This window comes from Oryctolagus cuniculus, chromosome 8 (assembly GCF_051225735.1).
Source record: "Oryctolagus cuniculus isolate XC-2025 breed Fujian yellow rabbit chromosome 8, ASM5122573v1, whole genome shotgun sequence".
Classification (NCBI taxonomy): domain Eukaryota; kingdom Metazoa; phylum Chordata; class Mammalia; order Lagomorpha; family Leporidae; genus Oryctolagus; species Oryctolagus cuniculus.
Window position 1 is genome coordinate 138,290,076 of NC_142874.1, and position 27,938 is coordinate 138,318,013.

At 41.7% G+C, this 27,938-nt stretch overlaps 1 protein-coding gene across 30 annotated transcripts in view; it reads right to left on the bottom strand.

Annotated features, from left to right (window-relative positions):
* EXOC1 (exocyst complex component 1) overlaps positions 1 to 27,938 on the bottom strand; it is a 62,867-nt gene that overhangs the window by 24,394 nt on the left and 10,535 nt on the right. For 9 of the 30 annotated variants that reach the window (XR_016212190.1, XM_008267844.5, XM_008267839.5 and 6 more), the window contains 9 exons: positions 26,630 to 26,760; positions 22,907 to 23,066; positions 19,149 to 19,169; positions 16,443 to 16,630; positions 12,197 to 12,424; positions 11,890 to 12,022; positions 11,181 to 11,290; positions 10,418 to 10,471; positions 5,695 to 5,844 (listed from right to left, as the gene is read on the bottom strand). Coding sequence is in view for 27 of the 30 variants with exons in the window: in XM_008267844.5 (XP_008266066.1) it covers positions 5,695 to 5,844; positions 10,418 to 10,471; positions 11,181 to 11,290; positions 11,890 to 12,022; positions 12,197 to 12,424; positions 16,443 to 16,630; positions 19,149 to 19,169; positions 22,907 to 23,066; positions 26,630 to 26,760 (1,175 nt within the window). In the remaining 3 variants the exon portion in view is untranslated. The remainder of the gene's footprint in view (positions 1 to 5,694; positions 5,845 to 10,417; positions 10,472 to 11,180; positions 11,291 to 11,889; positions 12,023 to 12,196; positions 12,425 to 16,442; positions 16,631 to 19,148; positions 19,170 to 22,906; positions 23,067 to 26,629; positions 26,761 to 27,938) is intronic. The other 21 variants (XR_016212191.1, XM_070048097.2, XM_008267842.5 and 18 more) reach the window with 3 other exon arrangements.

Sequence of the window (27,938 nt, forward strand, 5' to 3'; positions counted from 1 at the left end):
CAAAAATATGAAGCCACATATAAGCACACGTACATTTTATTTTTACACATGACCTGTTTTAAATATCGCGGCAGTCACACGGCACAGGATGTCAGAATCAGAGCAACCACGTTGTCTCAGGCTGCAAGGACAGCGCGGCATTCAGCGCCGCTGTGTACGCAACTGAGGAAGCCAACCCCTCAACAGGAGATGCTGAGCGGTGTCAATGTCTGACTGTGACAGTCAGTGCTACAGCAAGCTTTGCAAGCCCAGTGAATTGTGTCCTCGGAACGATTTTCTCAGAGTGGGGTTTCAGGGCGAAAGAGCACTGGTGTCTTAGCCCTTCCTCTATGCGGCCACGTTGCTTTACTCAACAGAGCCAACAGAATGAGGGACAACATTCAGCTTCATCCAGCCTTTGTCAGCTTGCAGTGTCACCTCAAAATGGGCTCTTTTCAGTCAGAATTTAATTAGTTCACCTCACAGTTTCCATAATTAGATAATCACTTATTTTAAAAGATTTATTTGAAAGTCCCTTTTTGATTCTATCAGCTAGTATTTGCAGACACTATTCTTATTTATGTGATCCCTTTGGTTCTTAGTCCTATCATTACGATCAATTGTGAACAGAAATTGATCACTGGGACTAGTGAGATGGCATTGGTACATGCCACCTCGATGGGATTGAATTAGAATCCCCTGGTATGTTTCTAACTCTACTGTTTGAGGTAAGTCAGCTTGAGCATGTCCCGAATTGCACATCTCTTCCCTCTCTTATTCCCACTCTTATATTTAACAGCGATCACTTTTCAGTTAGGTTTCAGCACTTAAGAAGAATTGTGTATTGATTACAGTATTCAACCAAAAGTATTAAGTAGAACAAACAAAAAAAATACTAAGAGGGATAACATATTAAGCTGCTCATCAACAGTCAGGGTGAGGGCTGATCAAGTCACCGTTTCTCATAGTGTTCATTTCACTTTAACAGGTTTCCTTTTTGGTGCTCAGTTAGTTGTCACCTATCAAGGAGAACAAGTGGTATTTGTCCCTTTGGGATTGGCTTATTTCACTCAACATAATGTTTTCCAAATTCCTAACAGGGATCACTTTTCAGTTAAAATTTAAACACCTAAGAATAATTGTGTGTTAATTACAGAGTTCAACCAATGGTACTAGAACAAAAAAAAAATACTAAAATGGATAAAGTATTACATTGCACATCCACCGTCAGGACAAGAGCTGATCAAGTCACTGTTTCTCATAGTGTCCGAGTTAGAGAAGGACAGAGAGAGAGAGAACTTCCGTCCACTGGTTCACTCCTCCCACTGCTGCAACAGCTGGGGCAGGGCCAGGAGCTTCTTCAGGGTCTCCCACAGTGGTCTCTCCCAAGTGGAAGAGGCACTTGGGCCATCTTCTGCTGCCTTCCCAGGGACATCAGCAGGGAGCTGGGTTGGAAGTGGAGCAGCCAGGACTCGAACCAGCACCCATATGGGACACCAACATCGCAGGCAGGAGACTTACCCACTGTAACAATGCTGGCCCCAACTAATTTTCTTAAAACCAATTCAATCCTCACTGATGTGGAAAGCATCTATTATGTAACATGCAGTTATTTCCCACACCGGCTTCTTGTCAGGAAGGACTCTCAACAATGGGAGACCATATATTCTGTCTCAAGTTACATGTCACAGTTTGACTACACTGGAATAAATCCATAGCAGAAAATGTCTATCTAGCAATTAATTTATTTTTTTAAGATTTATGTGTTTATTTGCAAGGCAGAGTTACAGAAAGGTACAGGCAGAGAGAGAGTGAAGTCTTCCATCTGCTGGTTCACTCCCCCAGATGGCCACACTGGCTGGAGCTACATGATCTGAAGCCAAGAGCCAGGAGTTTCTTCCAGGTCTCCCACACGGGTGCAGGGGCCCAAGCACTTGGGCCATCTTCCACTGCTTTCCCAGGCCACAGCAGAGAGCTGGATGGGAAGTGGAGCAGCTGGGACTCAAACAGGCACCCATATGGGATGCTGGTACTGCAGGCCAGGGCTTTAACCCACGATGCCACAGTGCCAGCCCCTCCTTCCTAATTCCTTTTTGTTTTAAAAGATTTATTCATTTGAAAGCCAGAGTTACACAGAAGGGGAAGCAGAGAGGCAGAGGTCTTCATCCACTGGTTCACTCCCTAATTGGCCACAACAGCTAAACAGCTAGAGCTGTGCTGATCTAAAGCCAGGAGCTTCTTCTGGGACTCCCACGTGGGTACAGAGGCCCTCCTGATTCCTTTTTTTAGATTTATTTTTACTTTTTTATTTATTTGAAAGAATTACAGAGAGAGGTAGAGACAGAGAGAGAGGTCTTCCAATCTGCTGGTTCACTCCCCAGATGGCCACAATGGCTGGAGCTGCGCCGATCCGAAGCCAGGAGCCAGGAGCTTCTTCCAAATCTCCCATATGGGTGCAGGAGCCCAAGGACTTGGGCCATCTTCTACTGCTTTCCTAGGCCACAGCAGAGAGCTGGATTGGAAGAGGAGCAGCCGGGACTTGAACTGGCACCCATATGGGATGCTGGCGCCACAGTGCCGGCCCTGATTCCTTTTTAATGAAAGTTCTGGTTTGACAACATTTCAGCAACCAAACCAGATTATGATGTAAAAACATAATCTTTCAAAAGCACAAACCACAGGATCAAGGAACATTCCGGGGAAACAACCCAATTTCATTAAAAAGCTCACAATCCTGTTAATCAAAAATATACTCTGAACAGAGAGTGATTCCATAAATCACTACTAGGTTGACTACAGTCTTGTTTCTTCACTTTAAATTATACTCATGAATACTGTATTATATATAAAGACAGGGCAATAATACTGAGAACACAATTAGGCAAAAAGCTTATTGATTACTTATTTGAATATTCACTAGGGGACAAAGCACTTGTTGGCACAGAACTCTTAAGGAGATATAATTTATGTTTAATTATTCAAAATATTAAACCTCCTAAAATTTCAAAAGGCAAAAAATTTCAGTAATGTATTTTTCCTTAAGATATCTGCAAATCAGAATTCCGCTGAATAAAACAAAACAAAATATAACACAACAGCAGAGTTGTAAAATACTTACTAGACTCATTGTGAGTAACAACAATAATCTAAACTACCTAGCCTACCTAATAATAATCTAAACTACCTAGCCAGATAAGATGTGTCAATACCTCAGAGGATGAACAACCTTTTTAAAAAGCATGTTTTAAATTCTAACTTTTAAATATTATTTATTTTAGGGGGTTTATGTCTCCTTTCTCAAATCTTAGTTTGAAAGAGAGGGAGCTCGGGCCTGAGCTGTGGTATAGCAATGCCAACATCCCACATGGGTGCCAGTTTTAGACCCGGCTACTCCAGTTCCGATCCAACTCCCTGCTAATATACCAGGGAAAGCACCAGAGGATGGCCCAAGTGCTTGGGACCCTGCACACAGGAGATCTGGAAGAAGCTCCTGATTCCTGGCTTTGGCCTGGCCCAGTCCCAGCTGCTGCAGCCATCTGGAAAGCGAACCAGTGGATGAAAGATCAAACTCTCTCTCTCTCTCACTCTCTCCCTCCCTTCCTCTCTCTCTTTCTCTCCCTCTCTTTCTGTAACTCTTTCAAATAAATAAATCTTAAAAAAAAAAAGAAGAAGAAGAAGAAATAGAGGGAGCCAGATCTTATCTCACACGGACAAATGCACTTCAACAGAAAGAACAAGAAGACGGAGAGGTAACAGCGTCAGAAATACGTTGACATCACACATTGCTAGGAACACGCAATTAGCCTCATTCTTAGTATCACACACATCACTAATCTCTACTCAACGCTTTGGGCTTCTCCTGAAACGTGAACCTGAGACATTCTGCCTCTATAATGGCAATCCCAGTGTTCTCACTCGTTCCAGGACACACAATTATTATTATTTATTAACACAGCTTATGCATTTCTTAGATCTTTTGTTTTAAACTTCAAATACACAAAAACTTATGGATAAAAAGATTTTAAAACCGAGCTGTTCTTCCAGACAGGAGTATCAGGATACTATTGGCTATTTACACATTTCAGTTAGATAGATGGCAATTCTTAAGCTCTGTTTTTTTTTTAAAAAGACACGATGTCTACTTACTAAACTGAAGCCCACAGCATAAATGCCACTGAAATACTGTCCCTGTCCTGTCACAATAGCCACTTATGAAATCTAAGAGTTTATCACTCCACGTCTTGAGTCTACCAACAGCCACAACTCAAGTCCACCTCCCCACCTCATGCACAGTAAAAACCTGACTCTTAGGGTGCTCTAGCTGCCCTTCCAGATGCGCCCGCCTTGGCTCACAGTGTTCCGGCCTCGCCAGCTCCGGACTGCTCAAGCACCGCTGGCCTGCCCTGTCCGAGAGCCCTGAGCTGTGCCCGCCAGGAACTCTCATTGCTCACATCCCCATGTGTGTCAAACCTGTGCTCAGACACCAGCTCTTCCTGACTCGCTTCCCTGCCCATCGTGTTTGACGTGGCAGCCTTCCCCATGTCCCAGCATTCCCTCTTCATTCTCCAGAGCTCTTAGCAACACCTCCCGACACACACCGTATTAACTGTTCTGTCTCTCTCCTCTAGAGTGCGCACAATGAGAAGCATGCCCCTGTCTCCTTCAAAGCTGTACCTTCAGCACCTATTACACTGCACGCACACGACAGTTACTCAAGAAACTCAATCCATTTTATGGTACGAAAGACCCACTAAGTCTTAGTCAGTGGTACCTACAGGCATCCTCACCCCAGGCCTAGAAAGGCTGCCATCACCCCACGCCTGCCGCTGGAGCCCCTCTCTTGGTTTATATTCTGTCTGGTCCTTCCGCTGTCTTCCTGGGTCCATGCTGCTTCACCTGAATTCTTACACTGGGCTCTGAAATCATTTTCCCCTCCAGTCTTCCCCTGTTGGAGAAATGCTGTCAGGCTACACAGCTGATCCCTTTCCACACAATTCCTCACTGCTCTAGCCGATGGGACTTCTGCTTCAGTCACACTTGCCCTCCTCTGGGTCCGCCCCGTGTCCCAGTGCTCTTCCTCTTGCTTCTGCTTCATCTGACCCCACTCGTGATTTGAAAACTCAACTGAAGTCCAGCGTCCTCCATGAAGTTACCCCCACGGCTTCAGGACTGATTTCCCGTCTCTCAACTGCTGTGTATTTAAACTCAGTTTCAGTTTAGCACTTATTTTTTGATTGTTTTATGTACAATTCTTCCCAGTCAGATTTAAAGATCCTGAGGCAAAGGCTTATTTGTCAAGGCACTGGTTCCTAGAATAGCGGCATGGTTGTTAATCGAGATGCATTGTGTACTGTCTTATCAGAATGGATCATAAATTCTTAGAAGGCAAATAGCTCACTCACATATCTTCCTACTCCCTAACATGCATAGCGCACAAAAATAAACCCTGGAAATAATTACAGCATATAACTAAACTGAATTATGCTTCAGGCTATGACATGACTTACTACTATTTTATATTGAAGTCCAAAATATAGATCTTCCTTATCAAGATAGACAAAATAAGTTTTATCCCTGGTTAATGAGTACTCAGAAACACAAAGAATTTCTGCTCTGCTAAGAATATATAGTATTTCAAACTTGGGGGCTGCATACATGACCTCTTGACTGTAAAAGATTAAAGTCTACACTCCGTAACTGATGGCTAACCCATACCTTTGTTAGTCCTTCATATTTTCCGTAATCTGTACTCTTGAGCCACTCCATCAGCTTGGCGTAGCGGAGCAAGTCTCTATGAAATGGATGATGATTGGGTAAAGTCAGTTCAGTGGAGTGCTGAGCAAGAGTCGAACTCTGATCATGACCCTAGAGTAAAGAAATAAGTAAATAAACATCACTGACAGTTCAAAGAAACACTGTTAGAAATGAAAATTCTAAACAATGTCCAAACATGGCCAAGCAAAATCAACAGAATAGGAAAAATAAAAACCAAGTACTTACATGTCTTCCATCATCCTGTTAATACCCACTAAACACTACAAGCAAAGCACTCCTAAGTAATGTAAGAATGGTACTCTGAGAAATCAGCTTCTCGTCCCACCTCCTACACAGGAGTTGGAAATGGATGCTTTGATCATGCTTGTCTCTCTCATGCATATATCATGATATATCTTACAACTTACTAAACAAATCTCAACACAGACTGCATTAAGACACTACATGAGGAACATTACTCATAGTAAACTACATTTATGATATTTGCTTAGTGTCTACAGTATTTAAAAAATAGATAAAGATACATAGGATATAGAATTTCAGAACTAAAAAGGATGCAGATGACTATATGTTGGGTTTTCCAGGATAATCCCTAATAATAACACACACATGACTTTGTTTTTAAACCTGGATAAAACTTCCACATAAATAAGTTAATAAGTTAACAAACAGTCTTAGGCAGATAACGATGGGAATTCTGCTCTGGAAAACACAGACATGGCAGACCGTCTGATCCATCCTAGATGATGAAACCAAAGCTGAAGGGGTTAAATGATTTCCCTAGTCACACTGGAGGAGTCATTTTAACCAGCTTCAAAAACTGGAACCGCCTGCCAGTTACTGTATACAAAAATAAAATCTCCCCAGTCCTCTTCCGACAGCATGCCTCTCCTTCACTGCTGCTGGGCCAATGGTCGTCACGGAACTCAAAGCCACTAAGAGATGGGAAGCCGGAAAGTGAATGGGGCACATTCCCCTGGAGAAGTGTAATTCCCAAGAAGAGAGGGCAAAATAAGCCACATTTAATTAGTCATTTTCACTCAATTTGACTTGTCTTGAGAATCAGAAGCTATTTGTTAGAATTTTGAGAAAATGTATTAAAATGACAAAGACTGTTAGAGTTTTGGGACTGGTTAACTAATTTCCTGGTAAAGTCATCTAAAGTTAATTATAAACATGTGTTATAATAGCTCCTTGCTGATGCACCTGAGAAAGCAGAGGAAGCTGGCCTAAGCTCCTGGCTTTGGACCAGCCCAGCTCTGGCTGGGGTGCCCATTTGGGGAGTGAACCAGTGGATGGAAGAGCGCTCGCTCTCGTTCTCTGTCACTCTCTCTATATATATAATCTCTGCCTTTCCAATAAATAAATAAATCTTTTTTAAAAAATATGGTATGGAGCTGGCTCTGCGGCATAACAGGTAAAGCTGCTGCCTGTGGTGCTGGCATCCCTAAGGGTGCTGGTTCGAGTTCCAGCTGCTCCACTTCTGACCCAGCTCCCTGCTAATGTGCCTGGGAAAGCAGCAAAAGATGGCCCCTCTACCTATGTGGGAGACCTGGAAGAAGCTCCTGGCTCCTGACTTTGGACTGGCCCAGCTCAAGCTGTTGTGGCCATCTGAGGAGTGAACAAGTGAATGAAAGACCTCTCTCCGTCTCTCCCTCCCTCTCTGTAACTCTGCCTTTCAAATAAACAAATTAATCTTTTTTTATAAAAAAGGTAAAACTCTATTATTTATGTAATTAAATACATGATGTTTTCTTAAAATTTTTCTTTTTTTTTTAAAGATTTATTTTATTTATTTGAAAGACAGAGTTAGAGAGAGAGGTAGAGAGTCCCAGCACTGGTTCACTCCCCAGATGGCTGCAACGGCTGGAGCTGCACTGATCCAAAGCCTGGAGCCAGGAGCTTCCTCCGGGTCTTCCACATGGGTGCAGGGGCCCAAGGACTTGGGCCATCTTCTACTGCTTTCCCAGGCCATAGCAGAGAGCTGGATCGGCAAAAGAGCAGCCAGGACTAGAACCGGCACCCATATGGGATGCCAGCACTTTAGGCCAGGGCTTGAACCTGCTGCACCACAGCGCCAGCCCCCCAAAATTTTTCTAAGACAAGCACATTTTATAAAAACTTCATTACATTTAAATTTTCACTAGCATATATATCCTTAACATTTGCAGTAAAATTTGCTAATCTGAACACCTGACTATAGCCAAGCACTGCTCTCAGTATTGAACAACATAAACATGTTAATCTTCCTAACAGGCCTCAGAGGTAGGTATTTTTATTATTCCCACAGACTGGATAAAGCAACTAAGGTGATAAAAAGAGCTAATGGGCTGGCGCCGCGGCTCACTAGGCTAATCCTCCGCCTTGCGGTGCTGGCACACCAGGTTCTAGTCCTGGTCGGGGTGCCGGATTCTGTCTTGGTGGCCCCTCTTCCAGGCCAGCTCTCTGCTGTGGCCAGGGAGTGCAGTGGAGGATGGTCCAAGTCCTTGGGCCCTGCACCCCATGGGAGACCAGGAGAAGTACCTGGCTCCTGCCATCGGATCAGCGCAGTACACCGGCCACAGCGGCCATTGGAGGGTGAACCAACGGCAAAAGGAAGACCTTTCTCTCTGTCTCTCTCTCTGTCCACTCTGTCTGTCAAAAAAAGAGCTAATGAACTTGTTCAAGGTCACTCAACCTGGAAGTGGCAGAGCCAGGATGGGGGACCCAGGATGTTTGACTCCTATGACCACACTTTAAAACACTTTGCTAGACTGACTAGCTGACAAAAATTATACATCTGGTCAAATTTTGAATACATTTTCAAGATTCAGGGAGTCTTCTCTTTTGACATAACTATTTTTATTTTCTTAAAGAAGAAAAAAATTGAGTAAAGTTTCAACAAATGTCTTAAGAACAGATTTAATCATAACAAAAATTTTAAAGATTCATTTATTTGAAAGAGCAATGGGGGGAAGGGCAAGAGGAGAGGCAGAGGGAGAGACTGAGAGTGAGGGAGGTATCTTCCATGCAATGGTCACTCTCTAAATGGTTACAATAGACAGCTAGGTCTGGGCCGGGCCAAAGCCAGGAATAAGGAACTCCATCTGGGTCTCCCACATGTGTGTCAGGAACTCAAATACTTGGCCCATTATCTCTGCCTTCCCAGCCACAACAGCAGAGCAGCTGGGACTCAAACTGGCACTCCAATTTGGGATACTGGTGTTGCCAGCAGTGGCTTAATTTGCTTAGCCACAACACCAGCCCCATTATTTCTTTGAAAAAGTCTTTTTTTGGTAAATGTAAAAATGGTTGTCTTGGTCAGTCTTCAAATTTTATTTCTTTTGATTTTCTGATTTTTGTTCTTAATTTGCTATTATGTTTACTCAACAGATTATTGCCCCTGGATTTTCAATATAATATTTATCATGTTACTATCCACTTTGCAATAAACTGCATTGATGAATTCAAGTCCTACCTTACCTGTGAATCCATCTGACTCCTTAAATCCTCAGTAATCTTACTTTTGCACTTATAAACCATGGGTCACAATTAACAATTTATTATATACATTGCTATAGGTCTTCAAGTAGATTAGTCTTAACTTCTTACAAGCATCTCCAGGGCAGGAGCCATTCCTCATTCTTACATATGGATGGCAGTAAGTACATAATAAGCATACAATGAAAATTTGGTGATTGGTAAAGAAATGGACCATAATATATTACTACATTTTTCCATGTTTCCTCTTTGCTACATGATCTTATGCACTGAATTCAACACAGAGAAAATCTTTTTCTTGACCTTAGGACATCCTCTTCCACCATCTTCAGCACATCCCACGTTGTTGCAACATTCTAGTTTTTAACATGCACCATTCACATGTAACAATACATTTTAAATTTGCAGAAATGGGAAGCATTCATTTTAAACCAAGCCATTAGTTCACAAGGCAAAGAAGCAAAATCATAAATAACTGCAGGTTATAACAAACAGGTAAGGGTACAAAAAGGACTACTGTTCACTGACTGGTGTTTTCAATACATCTATAAACTGTAGATAACTTCATCATCAACACTATCATTTTTAAAAACTGAGGAGTCATAGAAATTAATGCTATGGAACCAGTGTTGTGAAAAAATGTCAATTGGTATTCCCTACGTGACAGAATTTTAAATTTATTTTTTTCTTGATGCTTTTCAGTTCAAGACAAATGCTGAGGGGGTCTTCCCTGACTGCTCCCCACGCTTAATCAGGAAACCTGTCTATGCTACCACAGTACACGCAGCACAGCAGTTACCCATCCTGACTATGTCTGTCTGTCTCCCATCCCTGTTCTGGGAGCTACTAGCGGACACAATTAGTCTGTCATTTATGCCAAGTCACTGTCTACTACGCACCTCTATCACTGGCAAATAATTACGAAATAAAGGAAAGAGTAAACGAGTGAGTGAAAGAATGACAGGAAGAAAGACAAGCAAAATGAAATGAAATGCCTTTTTATTTTTTGGCCAAAATAAACTCTGCTATGGGACATTAAAACCAGCTACAAATATGGTTAATGGGTAGCTCAAATCAGTAAGCTAAGTTATAATGTATAAAGATTTTGCCACTAAGTTTAGCAGACTTTACTGGAAAAAAAAAATATAACCAGAGAAGCTTGAGCCAAATTTGATGTACTCACAGGAACCGAAAGAAAGTAGGACCTGTTATAGAGCTGAAGGAGGGCCTGAGTAAACTAATCAGAAATAAAATATAGTAAATACAATTGTTTTAGAACACTGTAATGTGACACCAAAGAAAGAACCCAATGCTTTCAGGTGGCATTTCCTGATAAACATTTCCCCCCCGATTTTCTTCACCCAATAACCCTAATAAAATATAGAGACTAAAAACATAAGAAATGTAATTTACTACACCGAATATTAAAATGCCTTCTAATCCCGTTAAGGTACTCCTAATACACATTCTGCATAGTAACATTCTTTCGCATATAAAGCTACAGACAAGGTGTTTATGTGATGATTAAGTCAGCTGAGATGTACAGTTGAGCTCTAGTCATTTCCCACAGGTGTACTCTGCATATAAGCACAGAGTGCCTACGAAACAGTTAAAACAACATACTTAAAAATAAAACAGGCCCAAAGGTAAACATATAACAATCGAACTTACTTCTATAAATGTCTAAATGGTATATGAGTTAATAAACATAGTTATTTATTTGATTTTTAGAATCAGAGAATTTCAGTTGAAAGGAACGAACCTGTCTATCTAATGCCTAAAACACATCTATGAACAAACATGCATGTATTTTAAAATCTTAAAATAAAAAAAAAATGAAGGAATCTACTGCAATGTCAACTGAACACATTAAATCCTTCATGAGAATTTAAAGTAATACATAAACAAGCCAGAGAACACAGCAGCTTTAAGAGTAAATGAATTACCTGCTGAACAAACACGTTGTTGAGGTGACTGGCCAGTCTCCGGGCAAAATGCTCTCTCAGGTCGCCGAAACGCTGCTGCTGCTGCTTGACTGCCAGAAGCATGTCATGGCCTGAATGTCAAGGACGTCTCGTGAATGATTTCAGGTGTAAAAGGACCCTTCACTCTTAACGAATGTATGGATAAAGCACCCACATCAAAACGCTGAACAACCAAGTTTTACTGGCTTATTCTTTTCTTCACAAAAGATAAGCAGGAGAAAAAACAACAGTGCATGCAATGGTTCTCAAAGTGTGGTCCCACCTGGCATCGCCTGGGAACTGCAGAAGTGCGCATGTACTGAATCTGGGGATGGTGCCTGGCCCCTGTGTCTTAGCAAACCCTCAAGGTGATTCTGATGCACACCCAATCCACAGTCTAGAAAAACTTACACTGTCTGGTCTAACCAAAGCATTTGCTTTGTGCTAGGTTCTAGGACAGTGCTAAGGAAAGCTCACACTGTTAACCAGAGTCAGTGGTAAGCAGTCAGAAGGAACTAAAATGAAGACGTTTCTAATGTTCACAGATACACTGATATACTGGAAAACAGGTGAAACTCATCTGAGTAGGTAACAACGTTACCCTTACGTCATTTGCTGCATGTACTCCCTGTCAAGCTCCTTACACCTCGTGCAGGCTGTCTCAGGAGCTTGGGGAGATTAGTGCACACACCTGGTCGAAGAGCCACGTTCATGCACTGCAGAAGGGCATCAGCAGCGTTGGTGCAGGCCTCAATGCCTCTGGAAGAAGCAAGATCTCCCTCCTGGAGGGCCTTTATATGACCTTTGGCCAAGTCCATGTGGTTCTGAAATATATGCAAATACACCATTTGCACACAAAATTTTGGAGAAATTTTAGGCGAGCTGTTACTTAATCCTATCACCTGGTCTTTGGAATTATTTTAAATCTTTAAATCAGAGCATTTTACAAACAGGCTTTATCTATCGTCATTTCTGTTGCTTTTATATATTGTACTTACCACAAGGAACTCTATCTCAGACAGGAGCTTGACGTTATTGGTGTTGCTAAGGTGGATGAGGTGGTTGCTCTCGGAAATCTGATCCATCTGTTCTTTCACGCTTTGGAGCATTTCCTCGTAGCTGCTCAGCTTCAATTCAATCTGGTCCACCTCCTTGAGAGCCTCATCCAGCAACTTCATCAGGATGTTCACTTGTTTCTCAGAGGCCATGATTGACTGGATGTTGGCCTACAATGTTAAAAACAAAAAAAACCACTTCGTGTTATTTAAGTGTGTAAACGGAGTATAAAGATGAAATGTTGTTTCCATGCTTTGCAAATTGACTAACAAAAATTGAAACACATCCAAACATCACTTTATGTTCGTGCTCCACTTCTAAGACAGCTTTTCATGAAGACGCACTGGGCTCTCAACAAAGGTTAGGAACCGTTACTTGATATTCTGTATTTCCTTAGTCTACAAGTAGGTTCTGTCCCAAAATGCACCGTCAGAAAGGGCACATTTCCACTTCCGTAAATTTAGGGGCATTAGGTCACGTCATACATCATCTCTAACACTTCTTCCATTTATACCAGCTACAGAAAATGTCCTATACTTCTTAGCATCTACATGAAACCCTAAATAAGTGTAAAATCATCTAGTTAGTATCTTAGTTCGGAGGGCGGCTGTAGTATGCCAGTCTTTGAAGGATACGTGGAACTAATTTATAATTGCAATCCTAACTAACAGGATACGGATAGATGTTCTTTTCTCTCTCATTTGCAGTGATTTTTTTCTTCAAGGCAAAGCAATAACAAACCACAATCCCCTTATCACTGTTTTCTAAGAGATTTCACTATTGATTCTGAATTCTCTGAAACCAGGAAGCTGCCAAGTCCAAACTTAAACTGCAAAACAATATGATGACCTGAAACATATATGCAATATTAATTAGAAACACAAATATAAATCACTAAGCTGTATTAAGAAGGCAAGTAACAGGGCCAGTGCTGTGGCACAGTCAGTAAAGCTGCTGCCTGCAGTGCCAGCATCCCATATGGGCGCCGGCTCAAGTCCCGGCTGCTCCACTTCCAATCCAGCTCTCTGCTATGGCCTGGGAAAGCAATAAAAGATGGCCCAATCCTTGGGTCCCTGCACCCACATTGGAGACCCGGCAGAAGCTCCTGGCTCCTGGCTTCGGATTGGCTCAGCTCTGGCCATTGCGGCCATCTGGGGAGCGAATCAGCGGATGGAAGACCTCTCTCTGCCTCTCCTTCTCTCTCTGTGTATCTCTGACTTTCAAGTAAATAAATAAATCTTAGAAAAAAAAAAAGGCAAGTAACACAGTGTAATGAAAAACTGGCACAAAGAACTGAAACAATATCACCACACCGTTGATGCTATGACTTACACATTATTTTGCATATTATTCAAAGTAACTCAACTGCAAGTACAAGTCAATCATAAGAGTCAGCAGGACTTGGAATCCACTGACACCTCCTCAGTAACAGAGCTGGAGTCTGAATCTGCCTGACAACTGACACTACATCTTGAGATTTCTTCTAGGCTCAGTTTCCAGTGGATTTGGTAAACTGATACTTACAATATTCATGCAATCTCTCTGGGTGTGAGATCACACAATTTCTGACCGTCTATGTGTAAAATCTCAAAACCTTAAAGTCTTTAAAATGTTCCTTATTCTCTAAGGGGTTTCTTAAGTATTTACTTTCTTTAAAATGAAAACAAACGCTGATGGTGTTTTTAGAGTTTTCTCACATAAGTGGTGCTGTGTGTTTGGATTACAGACTCAAACTGTGCATGCAAAGACAAGGTTCTGTCTGAAACACTACAGCAGAGAAGCCGAAGATCTTTTCTCCCTGGATCTCCTGTCTTCACCACACTTAATCTCCTCCCTTTCAGTAAAGATTTACTTATTTCAGTCTCATTTTTCTCTTTCTAATTTGGACCTAATTTTTTTCAAACCAGAAACGGGCTCTTCTTTGGCACTCACTGTCCTGAGGTGTTTCAGAGACTGGGGCATCGACACTGAGAATGCTTGCTTTCATTTATCACTTCCTGTCAAGACCCTCCCCAAATCCAGAACCCCAGCCAACCGCCCTCATGGGCAAAACAGAAATGGTTCCATCTTTTGACCAAGAATGGTGGAAAATGGGCAAATGATCTGAACATGTTTCTCAAAAGAAAATACATAAATGGCAAACAAATAAATGAGAAAACACTCAGCAATATTCATCGCTGAAAAAACAGAAATGAAAACTATAATGAGATATCATCTACCCTTCAGTTAGAATGTCTGTTATTAAAAAGACACACACTTACACACAGACACAACTCAACACCAAAACAAACAAACAAATGTTGGTGAGGAAGTGGAGCAAGGTGAACTCGCCTACACTTCTGGTAGGAATATAAACTAGTACAGCCACCATGCAAAACAGTATGGGGGGTCCTCAAAACACTAGATAGGAATCCCACTGTCAGGCATATATTCATACTGCAACACCATTCACAGTAGCCAAGATATGCAATCAACCTAGGGGTCCACTGTTGGATGAACAGATGAAATAAGGTACATATACAGAATGCAGTATTATATAGGCATTGAAAAATGAAATCCTGTCATTTGTGGCAACATGGATGGAACTGCAGGATATTTTAAGTGAACTAAATGAGACAAATAAAGACAAAGACCCTATGTTCTCACTGGTATGTGGAAGCTAAAAAGGTTGATCTCAGAAACAGAGTAGAGCAGTGATTATCAGAAGCCAGGAAGGGGCTGGGAGGAACAGGATGCAGGTGTGACGGTGCAGTTAGATAGGAGAAGTGACTCCTGGTGTTCCACAGCACAACAGGGTGAACACAGCTGGTGTGACGGTGCAGTCAGACAGGAGAAGTGACTCCTGATGCTCCATAGCACAACAGGGTGAACACAGCTGGTGTGACGGTGCAGTCAGACAGGAGAAGTGGCTCCTGATGCTCCATAGCACAACAGGGTGAACACAGCTGGTGTGACGGTGCAGTCAGACAGGAGAAGTGACTCCTGATGCTCCACAGCACAACAGGGTGAACACAGCTGGTGTGACGGTGCAGTCAGATAGGAGAAGTGACTCCTGATGCTCCACAGCACAACAGGGTGAACACAGCTGGTGTGACGGTGCAGTCAGATAGGAGAAGTGACTCCTGATGCTCCATACCACAACAGGGTGAACACAGCTGGTGTGACGGTGCAGTCAGACAGGAGAAGTGACTCCTGATGTTCTACAGCACAACAGGGTGAACACAGCTGGTGTGACGGTGCAGTCAGACAGGAGAAGTGACTCCTGATGTTCTATACCACAACAGGGTGAACACAGCTGGTGTGACGGTGCAGTCAGACAGGAGAAGTGACTCCTGATGTTCTACAGCACAACAGGGTGAACACAGCTGGTGTGACGGTGCAGTCAGACAGGAGAAGTGACTCCTGATGTTCTATACCACAACAGGGTGAACACAGCTGGTGTGACGGTGCAGTCAGATAGAAGTGACTCCTGATGCTCCATAGCACAACAGGGTGAACACAGCTGACACCCACTGTGCTTTTCAGAATAGTAGAAAGGATTTCAGGGGCTGGCGCCCTGGCTCACTTGGTTAATCCTCCGCCTGCGGCGCCGGCATCCCATATGGGCATGGGGTTCTAGTCTCAGTTGTCCCTCTTCCAGTCCAGCTCTCTGCGGTGGCCCGGGAGGACAGTGGAGGATGGCCCAAGTACTTGGGTCCCTACACCCGCATGGGAGACCAGGAAGAAGCACCTGGCTCCTGGCTTTGGATTGGCGCAGCACCGGCTGTAGCAGCCATTTGGGGAGTAAACCAACGGAAGGAAGATCTTTCTCTCTGTCTCTCTCTCACTGTCAAATAAATTTTTTAAAAAAATAGTAGAAAGGATTTCAAAGTTCTCAACACAAAGAAATGATGTTTGAGAGGATGGAAATGCCAATTACTCTGATTTGATTATTACACATTGTATATATATATATTGAAATATCACTTTCTATCCTAAAAATCAAGTATTTTACATTAATTAAAATATATACAATATTTTAGAAGAAAAAAAAAACAGGGAAAAACTGATGGCTGCCAGTAATGTGTGTACCAAGACAGCAATAATTACACTACACAGGCTTAGATGCCACGGCAGTAACATATAAACGTCACCAGCGCTCTCAATCCACCACACATCATTTATTCACAGATGGCAGGAACGTCTTACCCCATCTAGCACCTGCAGCTCTCTGGACAACTTTTCTGCAAAGGCCTCGGCATTCGAGATTGCATATTCACAGCCTTCCATCATTATCTCAATGTCCTGCTCTTCTCTTGCATTTAACTCCTGGTATTCATCTACTGCTTCTTCATCACCTCCTGTTACGCTCTGATTTTCTCCACTTGGAACAGATTCTTAAAGAGGGTAAAAATTCAAAATAAAATAGTCAAACAGTAGGAAAGATTATGACATAGCACTTGTACCTAGTTAAGATCAGTTATAAGCACAGGTCACATTTAATGGCTGAAAAATAGGAAAAAGTAATGCAAAATATATTAAAAAAATCAGACCCTATGTTTACAAAGAGTTGCATGTTAACAAAATACTAAAAATAACAAATAAAAAGCATGCATTCTAATTCATTGACTTCTAAGTGTTAAAAAAGGCTTTAATTACAAGTTCCCAAAATATAAACTAAATTACAAAATAAAACATAAAAACATGCAGAAACAAACCTAACCTTTTTCTCCTACCTGAGGTGACTGTTGGTCTAACAGAACAATTAAAGCAAAATAATTTGCTTTCCTTTTTTTCCCTCAGGTAATGTCTTTTTTTTTTTTTTTTTTTTTTTTTTTTGCTCTTTTCGTCTTTAGTTTATTTCATTATTTTCCAAACAACTTTTTAACTGAAATGAAACGTGCATCTACAATCCACAGTTTTGGACATTGGAAAACGATTACCTGGGGACCAGGTGGTTTGCTGAGTGGGTAAGACAGCCACTTCCCACATCAGAGTACCTGGGTTTGACACTCAGCTTTGCCTCCAGACTTTAGCTTCCTGCCAATGCCCAATGCAGACACTAGGAAGCAGTGGTGATGACTCAAGTAACTGGGTCCCTGCCACCCACATGGGAGACCTGGTATTCCCAGTTTCTGGCTCTGGCCCTGCCCCAGCCCTATCTACTGCAGGCACTTAAAGAGTAAACTAGCGGGGCTGGCGCTGTGGCGCAGCAGGTTAATGTCCTGGCCTGAAGCGCCAGCATCCCATATGGGCATCAGTTCGAGACCCAGCTGCTCCACTTCCAATCCAGCTCTCTGCTGTGGCCTGGGAAAGCAGTAGAAGATGGCCCAAGTCCTTGGGCCCCTGCACCCGCATGGGAGACCTGGAAGAAGCTCCTGGCTCCTGGCTTCGGATCAGCACAGCTCCGGCCGCTGCAGCCAATTGGGGAGTGAACCAGCAGATGGAAGACCTCTCTCTCTCTGCCTCTCCTCTCTGTATAATGTTGACTTTCAAATAAATAAATAAATCTTTAAAAAAAAAAAAAAGTAAACTAGCACTCAGGAGTGCTGTCTCTCTGTCTCTCTCTTTCAAATTCTCAATTTCTACAAAGAAAGTATTTCTAAAAAGAAAATAATTTCTAAAAAGAAAGTTATTTCCATTTCTTTGCTTGAAAAATTTCACACACACTGACAAAATTTCTATAAATGTGCTACTGCTCTCTCGATAACTCTAATGTAAGAGCAACAAAAACATGAATGTTTGAAATTACAAAAATTTAACAAAAGACCAAGAAGTTAAATCCAAAATGTTTTCTAGTTAAAATGTTTCAGTTCATTTTTTCGAGAGAACACACTTAGCATTTGGGCATTCTACACAAAGCCAGAGATTAGGGGAGGTACAATGAAAGAAATCACTTTTAATCCCTGCGAGGTTATTTTACCCCTCTAAAGTCATTGATTTTCACAGACTTAATGGGACATGACTTAAATCATACACTCTGAATGCTGTCAGTGTTCACTATGCTGTGTGACAATGAATACACACATTCTGCACGGCTATGTTCATCTGTCCCACAACAAAACAACTAACTAGAAGTAACAAAGGATTTACTTTAAAGAATAGTGACAGAGCCGGCGCCGTGGCTCAATAGGCTAATCCTCCACCTTGCGGCGCCGGCACACCGGGTTCTAGTCCCGGTTGGGGCGCCGGATTCTGTCCCGGTTGCTCCTCTTCCAGGCCAGCTCTCTGCTATGGCCAGGGAGTGCAGTGGAGGATGGCCCAGGTGCTTGGGCCCTGCACCCCATGGGAGACCAGGAAAAGCACCTGGATCCTGGCTCCTGCCATCGGATCAGCGCGGTGCGCCGGCTGCAGCGGCGGCTATTGGAGGGTGATCCAACGGCAAAGGAAGACCTTTCTCTCTGTCTCTCTCTCTCACTGTCCACTCTGCCTGTCAAAAAAAAAAAAAAAAAAAAAAAAAGAATAGTGACAAATTAGGGAGATTTAGATAGCATCTCAGAAAAAAAAAAGAAGAGGACTAAAACTTTTGGTACAGGCCATTACAAATTACAGTACGTAAAAGCAGGTGCCTCAGAGAGACTTTGCCAAACCTCACTGACATGTGTGGCTGTTCATTAGCCACCAAGGGGCAGGGACTTTACAAACCACTGTTCCTGTTCCTTATACAACCAGGCACTAAATTAATAAATCTTTTAAATGATCATAATAACTGCTTCAAAAATATTTTCTCCCCTATGAAACAGTTCATTGGAAGCCAAGAGCAAACATCATCATTAATGTTATTCTATATATACTTTCTAGTTATAAATTTGGCCCTGTACACAATTCCATAAAACATGTCATCACCAACAGTACATAACAACAGTAAGTAATAAAAACATTTGGAATAGAATAAGAAGAAAAGGTGTTACGCACCTTCTGTAACTTTAGGCAGTTCTGGAGAGTAAAAAGGTATGAAAAAAGCAGAGGAAAGTAAGCAAAGAATATTAGCTGGGTAGGAAAGTACACAGGCTTAAATTTTTAAATACTACCCATATGTCATCTGAGTTTCATGCTAAATCAAGGTTCAAAAGACAACATCAAAATCAACTACTAAGTGGAAAGATGCATAAGAAGCTAAAGTTCCAGAGCCTATCTTTCTTACTCATTTTCTGGTAGTAACTAAAATACATATTTCTGTATTTCTCTCAGTTTGTTTAAGAAATAGTGCTGACTAGTCCTTGGAGGAGAAAACTGGGAAACAGTTCATTTCCTGGGGTTTACTTCCAGGTCAGTTGTGACTCATGCATTTAGTGCAGTTATTTTCATTCAAGACCCAACATTTGACCCAGACACTCCCTCACAAAGGATTAGTCACAAAACACTGTTAGAAAGGACAACATTGATACAAGTGAAAAAATGCATATCAGTTTAAGTTGTCATTTAAGGATTCAAGTCCAAGATTTTTTCAGAACCTGGTTGCAAGCAAAGGAATAAAAAGGAAAAAGCCAAACCGAGACTTCCTTCTAGTTCAACTACTAACAAAGTCCTCTTTTAAAAATCATATTGTGCTGAAAAGTTCCAATTATTTAATGCAGACACTCAACTGTCATCATCAAAAACTACCAAAGTAAAGAAAAAAAAGAAAAAGAAAAAAAAAAACTACCAAAGTTACCACCGTGGCTAGAATAGTCTCTCCTCATTGAATGATTATTTAGCTCGTAAAGAAGGTAGTAATAATTTTAAAATTTGTTTTCTAATATTACCCAAAGCTTAGAGGCTTTTATTTTAAAAAAAATGAAATTTATGCCTGGGGTTTCAAGTCCCATTAAAACAAGTTTTTAGACATTAAAAATCTATTCCCTGAATTCCGGCCAGCGCCGCGGCTCACTAGGCTAATCCTCCGCCTGCGGCGCCGGAACCCAGGGTTCTAGTCCCGGTTGGGGCACCGGTTCTGTCGCCGTTGCTCCTCTTCCAGTCCAACTCTCTGCTGTGGCCCGGGAAGGCAGTAGAGGATGGCCCAAGTCTTTGGGTCCTGCACCCGCATGGGAGACCAGGAGGAAGCACCTGGCTCCTGGCTTCAGATTGGTGTAGCGCGCCGGCCGTAGTGGCCATTTGGGGGGTGAAACAACGGAAGGAGACCTTTCTCTCTCTCTCTCTCTCTCTCTCTCTCTGTCTAACTCTGCCTGTCAAAAAAAAAAAAAAAAAATCTATTCCCTGAATTCAGCTAAATCAAAGCAAGAGTACTGATCTATTATAGAAAGTGATTTTCAAATTGACATTCTTAAGGATTTCTCAGTATTTTTTTTTAATTTTTTTTTTTAATTTTTTGACAGGCAGAGTGGACAGTGAGAGAGAGAGACAGAGAGAAAGGTCTTCCTTTTGCCGTTGGTTCACCCTCCAATGGCCGCCACGGCCAGCCCGCTGCGACCAGCGCACCGCGCTGATCCGAAGGCAGGAGCCAGGTGCTTCTTCTGGTCTCCCATGTGGGTGCAGGGCCCAAGCACTTGGGCCATCCTCCACTGCACTCCTGGGCCACAGCAGAGAACTGGCCTGGAAGAGGGGCAACTGGGACAGAATCTGGCGCCCCGACTGGGACTAGAACCCGGTGTGCCGGCGCCGCAAGGCAGAGGATTAGCCTAGTGAGCTGCGGCGCCGGCCTCTCAGTATTCTTAAAACTGGTCTCAGGGTTAATGTTTATAAATATGAAATGTCTACACTTTTATTCTAAGTGTAAAAAATTAAATACCTTTTTAAAAAGTTACTAACTTCATTCTTAAGAATAGCAATACATTTGTTGTTGCTAATTTTGATAATATTTCTTAATGAAGTAGATTCCTATGTGGTTGTCCTAATGAAATATGCTGGTCAAATAAACATCTTAGGAAATAAATAACAACTGGAAATCTGTAACACTGGAAAAACAAGCAGCAAGCTTGTGAATCATTGACACATCAAAATGTTCAACCCTGAAATGGTAAAAAAATAAAAATCATCCAAAATAAAGTAAGCCACAAATTAAAGCATGAAAAATTACCATATATTTCTTGAAGGTCCTTCTTCAACAAACTCCATTGCCAAGACACTGGAGACTAAAGGTGACGTAAGCCCAGCAGTGCTCTCCCCAGGAGGGGCAGCCCCGGGTCTGACAGATGTGTCTTGTCTCTGCCTGTCCCTAGCATCCAGACTAAAACCAGCGGCACACTCACTACGTAACAGGTGCTGGGAGGCTGGCACCGCGGCTCACTAGGCTAATCCTCCGCCTGCGGCGCCGGCACACCGGGTTCTAGTCCCGGTCGGAGCACCGGATTCTGTCCCAGTTGCTCCTCTTCCAGTCCAGCTCTCTGCTATGGCCTGGGAAGGCGACTGGAGGGTGAACCAACAGAAAAGGAAGACCTTTCTCTCTGTCTCTCTCCCTCACTGTCCACTCTGCCTGTCAAAACAGGTGCTGGGGAAAAATACTGCATTCAAGGAGAGAAAGGTCCATGGCCAAACAGGAAAAGGGAATGAGTAAAACAAGCTAGAGAAGAGACAGGAGCCAGTGACTAAATAAACAGCTTGGAGCGTTTGAAACTACCATTTTTTATGTCTAAAATGGTTGAATTTTGGCAATTTCAGATGCTTCAACCTGAAAGAATAGAAGCTTCTACTGTTAAATGCCAACATACAACTTAGGAAAGATCCAGGGCAAATGTAAGTTCTTTTCTCAACAAAGAGGAGTAACGTGGTTTTGTTCAATTGCATACTAGCTATTATTTCAACTGCTTTCTTTGAGATAAAGAAAACCATATACATTGCCCTCACAAGGCAATAGAGAACCATTTCCTTACAATGGGAAAGAATTTTAAAAGTAATTTAAAAGGATAAAATGCAAGAAAATTCAAAAGTATAAAATCTCACTGTATATTTTCAATAATTAACGAATTTTGTCTGACAACACAAAATAATCCATAGTAACATCAATCTCATGCCTGAGGGTTTCATCTTGATTACAGTTAGGAAGAGCTAGTATTTCGGGAGCACTGACAGTACCCAGCACTGCTCTCATCTCACTCATGCAACAAGTAATTTAATCCTCACACAACCCATGAGGTAGATACTTTTCACCCTATATCTGAAGGGAAACTGAAACATAAAAATTAAGTACCTACCCAGGGTCACAGAGTGACCGCCTGCCTCCTGAGTCTTGGTCTAAACCACCATTGCCACACTCTGCACAAAAATACTGCTATAAGGAGGGTCATTACAGAGCTGCTTAAAATAAGACTGGAAAACTAAAAATAAATGATCAAATAAATTATGGTCTCTCCATATGACAGAATACTATGGTGCTACTAAAAACAATGTTGGAGTAAGTATTTAATAACACAAAAAATGTTCATGATATATTATTTGAAAAACTGTTAGGAGACAGAATGTAAATGTCTTCATTTAAAAAAATTTGAATATGTATCATAAACAGACTAGAAGAATATTTAACAAAATGTTAACAGCAGTTATCTCTGAGGAATAAGCTTATAATAATTTAATGTATCAATATTCTGCAATAAACAAGCATTTCTGCAAGAAGAAAAATTATTTTAAAATTCTTTTGCAATACAATGTAATTTAGTATTCTACTTTGAGTAAGGTCAAATTACATATTCACTTAAATAAATAGTCATTTTACATGTACATTTTTTATTTAACTTTACCTTCCAAAAGCTGTGAACTAACATTGACAAAATCAATTTTCTTCCGGAGATATCGCTGATTCAACTTCCAAATGCATGAAATGAATGCGTTCTTTTCAGCAGTGCTGCTGGCAACCCATTTGTATATTTTTTCAAAATGTAAATCAAATTCAGGATTCTCCTGAGATAAAAATATACACAAGATATTATGTTCGATCATATCCTTTTGAATGACTAATATAAAATCATTATTTTAAAAAGTGCACTGAAGTTGTTCTTGAAAGACAAAAATAACATTAAAAACCAGCTTAGTGACCCGAGGAGAAGGAAAGGTTCAGAGAACTCAATTCATAGCGAAAGCTTGTGCTTCACAGGCGTCCTTTTCTCTCCACGCTCTCTTCGTCCATGAGGAGGTCCAGGGAATGGCGTGGTGGTTCCACGCCCTCACTCGTCAGATGACAACAGCATCGAGTTTTGACATGGACCTCACTTTTCTTTTGAAAATGCCTACAGAGTTTGGAGTAATATTTTCTTTGATAATGCACTATTACTATTTATAACTGTGATTTGACATTAACTCTTTGATAAAAAGTGTACTTTTAGGGCTGCTGTTGTGGCGCAGCGGGTAAAGCTGCAGCCTGTGATACCAGCATCCCTGTGGGCTCTGGTTCACTTCCCAGCTGTACCATTTCTGATCCAGCTCCCTGTTAATGGCCTGGGAAAGCAGTGGAAGACGGCCCAACTGCTTCAGCCCCTGCTGCCCACTTGGGAAACTTGGAGGAAGCGCCTGGTTTCTGGCTTCAGCCTGGCCCAGTCCTGGCTGCTGCGGCCATCTAGAGAGTGAACCAGCAGATGGCAGATCTCTTTCTTTCTCTGTAACTCTTTCAAAAAAAAAAAAAATCTAAAAAAATAAATAAATAAAGAAATATACCTTCTAATCATAGTTTATGGAAAAAATTATAACCTATCCTCTGGTATACTTCTTTCCAAGAGCAAACAAAGTGAAAAACAGGACTGCTCCTAATTGTTTTCTATTTTGAAAACAGAGGGTGATTACAGGTGTCTTAAAAGCCAAAAGCGTAGGTGGGCCTTGAAGTTCTTTCAAGTGCCGAAGAAGCTCAATCCTTCTGAGAGAATGACACTATGCTTGCTGACTGTCTCCTACTGTTACAGCAGTACTTTCACCCTAGCCTACTACTGTATCTCTTTCTTGAGTGTAAAATGCCTTGACTATAAAAACAAAAACACGTGGAAATATAGTTTCTTCACACCCAAGGAATGAGAAAATAGGTTCCGATGTTCTTACTGCTCTGTGGAACAGAAGGATAATAATATATTTCATTCATGTAACACATCATTTAGGACCAACAAAGTAAATACAGACCTTAACCTCAAGGGAAGGAACCTTCCCTCAAGGGAAGTTAAAGCAGACTTTTACTGTGAAGACTTGGGACATTTCAGGGATCAGAACTTGACCTTTGGGACAACAAGCATACTCACAGTAGCATGGAATGACTAATTAATTCAATTTACTGTTCAATACACAGAAAGTGTCAAAAAGTTTTAAAAAACACACAAAAGTGGCATTTACAATGAAAAAGTAATTGCATTATCACTTATTAAAAAAACAAACCCGAAGACTATTGGCAGCTAATATGAGACCTGATGGGAAGCAATCTCTTCCCTGGGACTAGTTCCCAAACACCATAAAAGACACTGAGTGCTCCCGCGGCAACACTCACGCAAATCAATGTGCGGCGCTAAATGGCTAATGTCAGGCTATGCATAAAAATTTTATGTTTTATATCCATATAGAGTGAACACACATCAAGGTGCCTACATAAAATGAAAAAATCCATTAAGCAAGGCAGCAGTGCGGCATCAACTGTGAGAAGGCATTGAAATAAGCAGTCAGCAATGTTAGTGAATTATGCAAGCCAACAGAGTTAGCCAGTGCAGAAGCACTGAAGGGAAGGCTTTTTCAATAAAGGTAGATTTCTAAAAAGCCCTTGAAGTGTTTTCTTTTAAACACATCTCTCTTCTCTTGATTCCTTTGCATGGTAACAGAAATCATTTATTGAAGTGCTTTTTAAAACTCTCCTTCTAATTTTTTTTCCAAATACACACTCTCGCTCAGAGCATCTTTGGAAACCTATTTCCACATTCCGCATTTTTCTAAACTTCGAGTGCTTCGTAGGGAGGAAGCACAGGCTCAGTCTGCCTGAAAGACTTAAAGAAATGATATTATCGACATTTGGCAGACACTGGAGGTGTCCAGATATGCAGGATTCTCCTGAAACTGTCCTCCTGCTACTTTTTTTTTTTTTCAGGCTTGACAAGACAACCTGTCATTTTGCCCAGCTTTGTGGTTCAGAGGTTGGTACCAAGGAATAGGTAAAACCAGAATCTGACTTTATCTGATTGCTTTACAATGGAAGTTTTTGTTGTTGTTGTTTACTTCTGTGAGCCTTTAGTGAATGTGGGAGACTCGCAGAGATGATCAAAGTGGACGCACAAAACATCAGTGTAAGTCTTGCCGTCAGCTCCACCACAAGTGTGAGTGGATGCGGCACGAAGTATCTCCCAGCGCTCTGGAGGTGCCTTGGGCTGCAGAGGAAGATGAGGGTGGGCTCAGAGAGGATGAAGAGGAAGCAGAGGGGCTCTGCCTGATTTCTTGGAAAAAGGGTCTCGCTATGAAAAATGCTGAACTGCCAGGAATACATGTGGTCCTTCAATGTGATTATCATATTATTCAGCTGTCTTGGAGCTTCAGAAGGGTTTAAGTATTAGGTGGAAGATGTATATTCTTATAAATCTTATCTTTAAATTCCTTACAAGAAGCCATGTAACTCACTATTACCTCCTTTACTGAGCCACAAACATCAAAGCTGGACCTCGGAAGGCCAGTTTGGCTGCCTCAACAGGATCCTATGCAACTCATGAGGACTAACAGAAGATTCACGTGGTTACACCACACTCATATCTGTTTCTGAACCAGGTTTTACCAAAACACAAAAAATTCTAAAATATCAACTCACAGGGGCCGGTGCTGTGGCATAGCGGATAAAGCCGCCACCTGCAGTGCTGGCATCCCGTATGGGCACCGGTTCAAGACTCAGTTGCTCCACTTCCATTCCAGCTCTCTGCTATGGCCTGGGAAAGCAGCAGAAGACGGCCCAAGTCCTTGGGCCCCTGCACCCACATGGGAGACCCAGAAGAAGCTCCTGGCTCCTGGCTTTGGATTGGCACAGCCCTGGCCATTGCAGCCAACTGGGGAGTGAACCAGTGGATGGAAGACCTCTCTTTCTCCCTCTCTCTCTCTCTGACTGGCCTTTTCTCTCTGTGTAATTCTGACTTTCAAATAAATAAATAAATCTTTAAAAAAAAATCAATTCACATGACGTACTACATTAAAATCCATAGAAACGTATGGATTTTATACTGAGGATACTTAAACACAGATAGGTATAGAGTCAAGTTCATTTTGCTCTAGTTTATGGAGCTTTCCTACAAACGTAATTAGAACTTAAAACAAGAAAAAAAACAATGAAGCATACATGTGTACTTATTTTTAGTGGCCAACGATTGGAGGGTGAGGGGTGTGGGAGGTTGAATAGTATGTTTTAGACTAATTCTTGGTTAGCAGTCACAAAACAAATTTAGATCATCCCAGAAGAGGCGATACTATATTATAAAATGAAGTACAGTTTCTGAACACAGGACAAACAACTAAGAAAAACATACTTTGACGGCATCTTTGGCATCCACCACAGCAAGGTCTCGAAGGGCCCAGGCAATCTGCCTTTTGTAGAAATCTCCCTTATCCGATTTCTTCACTTTGACCACCTTCACCTGCACAGGGCGCTCTGTTGTCACTGGTGAGGAAAACACACACCTTCATCAGAAATATTGGTCACGCACTCGTCAGTCCCTCTGTGCAAGTATGGCTTTCAGGACCGATATGTGGTGCCAGCTCAGGTGTTTTATAACAAAGGCAGACTCCTCATGGAAGCATCTATACAGTCAGAGACAGAGTCCTTGGGAAGCAAGGTTTTAAAGGAAAGAGTATGTGGTAAAATCTGATGAATGACTGATACATGTAAAGCTAGGGAGCCTTGAAAAAGCATACTATTTCAAACAACAGTAATAGCTCCATATAGATACTTCAAATAATAAGGTGGACAGAAATGACGCTCAGATGGGTTCAGATCGTAACGGGAAGTGGCATGCTCTAATTTCTAGTTTAAAAACAACTATGCTAAGGGCAGGCATTTGACATAGCAGTTAAGACACCTCTCAGGATGCCCACATCCCATCTCAGACGCCTGGGTTCTCGAGTCCCGGCTCTGCTCCCAAGTCCAGCTTCCTGCTAACAGGCTCCCTGCAGGCAGCAGCAGTCGGGTCCCTGCCACCTGTGAGGGGGACCTGGACTGAGTTCCCAGCTGCTGGCTCAGCCCCAGCTATTGCCTGCATTTGGGGAATGAAGCAGTAGGCAAGAGATTTGTCTCTGTCTTTCAAATAAAGAAAAAATTTCAAAATTTCTCTAGCAGTTGAATGGAAAATGGATTGGAATAATGCCAACACATTTCAAAACTAAGTCATTTTCCCTTAAAAAAAAAAAAATTCCCTAAAAAATGCGACTTACCAAAACTGACTCGAGTAGAAAAAATGGACAGTTCTATAACTATTACAGACATTGCATTGGTAAGTAAAAATCTTCCCTCTCTCACCAGAAAAACTAGTCCAACCCAGCTCTGCAGGTATCTTTTGCAAAACTTTCAAGAAATGAATAATTCCAAACACACAACTATTCCAGGGTACAGAGAATGATAGAATGTTCTTTGATTCACTTTATAACTGGTTATAAAGCTAAAAAAGATAATGTGATAAAGAAAATTAAAGGACCATGAATCTAGTAAATATGGATGCAAAATCACCAAATACTGTATTGGCAAACCAAAGGTACATACAAAAGGTAATACTTCATTTCATCTAAGATGTCCTTTCTTTTAAAAATCTCTGAAATCAGGCTGGCGCCGCGGCTCACTAGGCT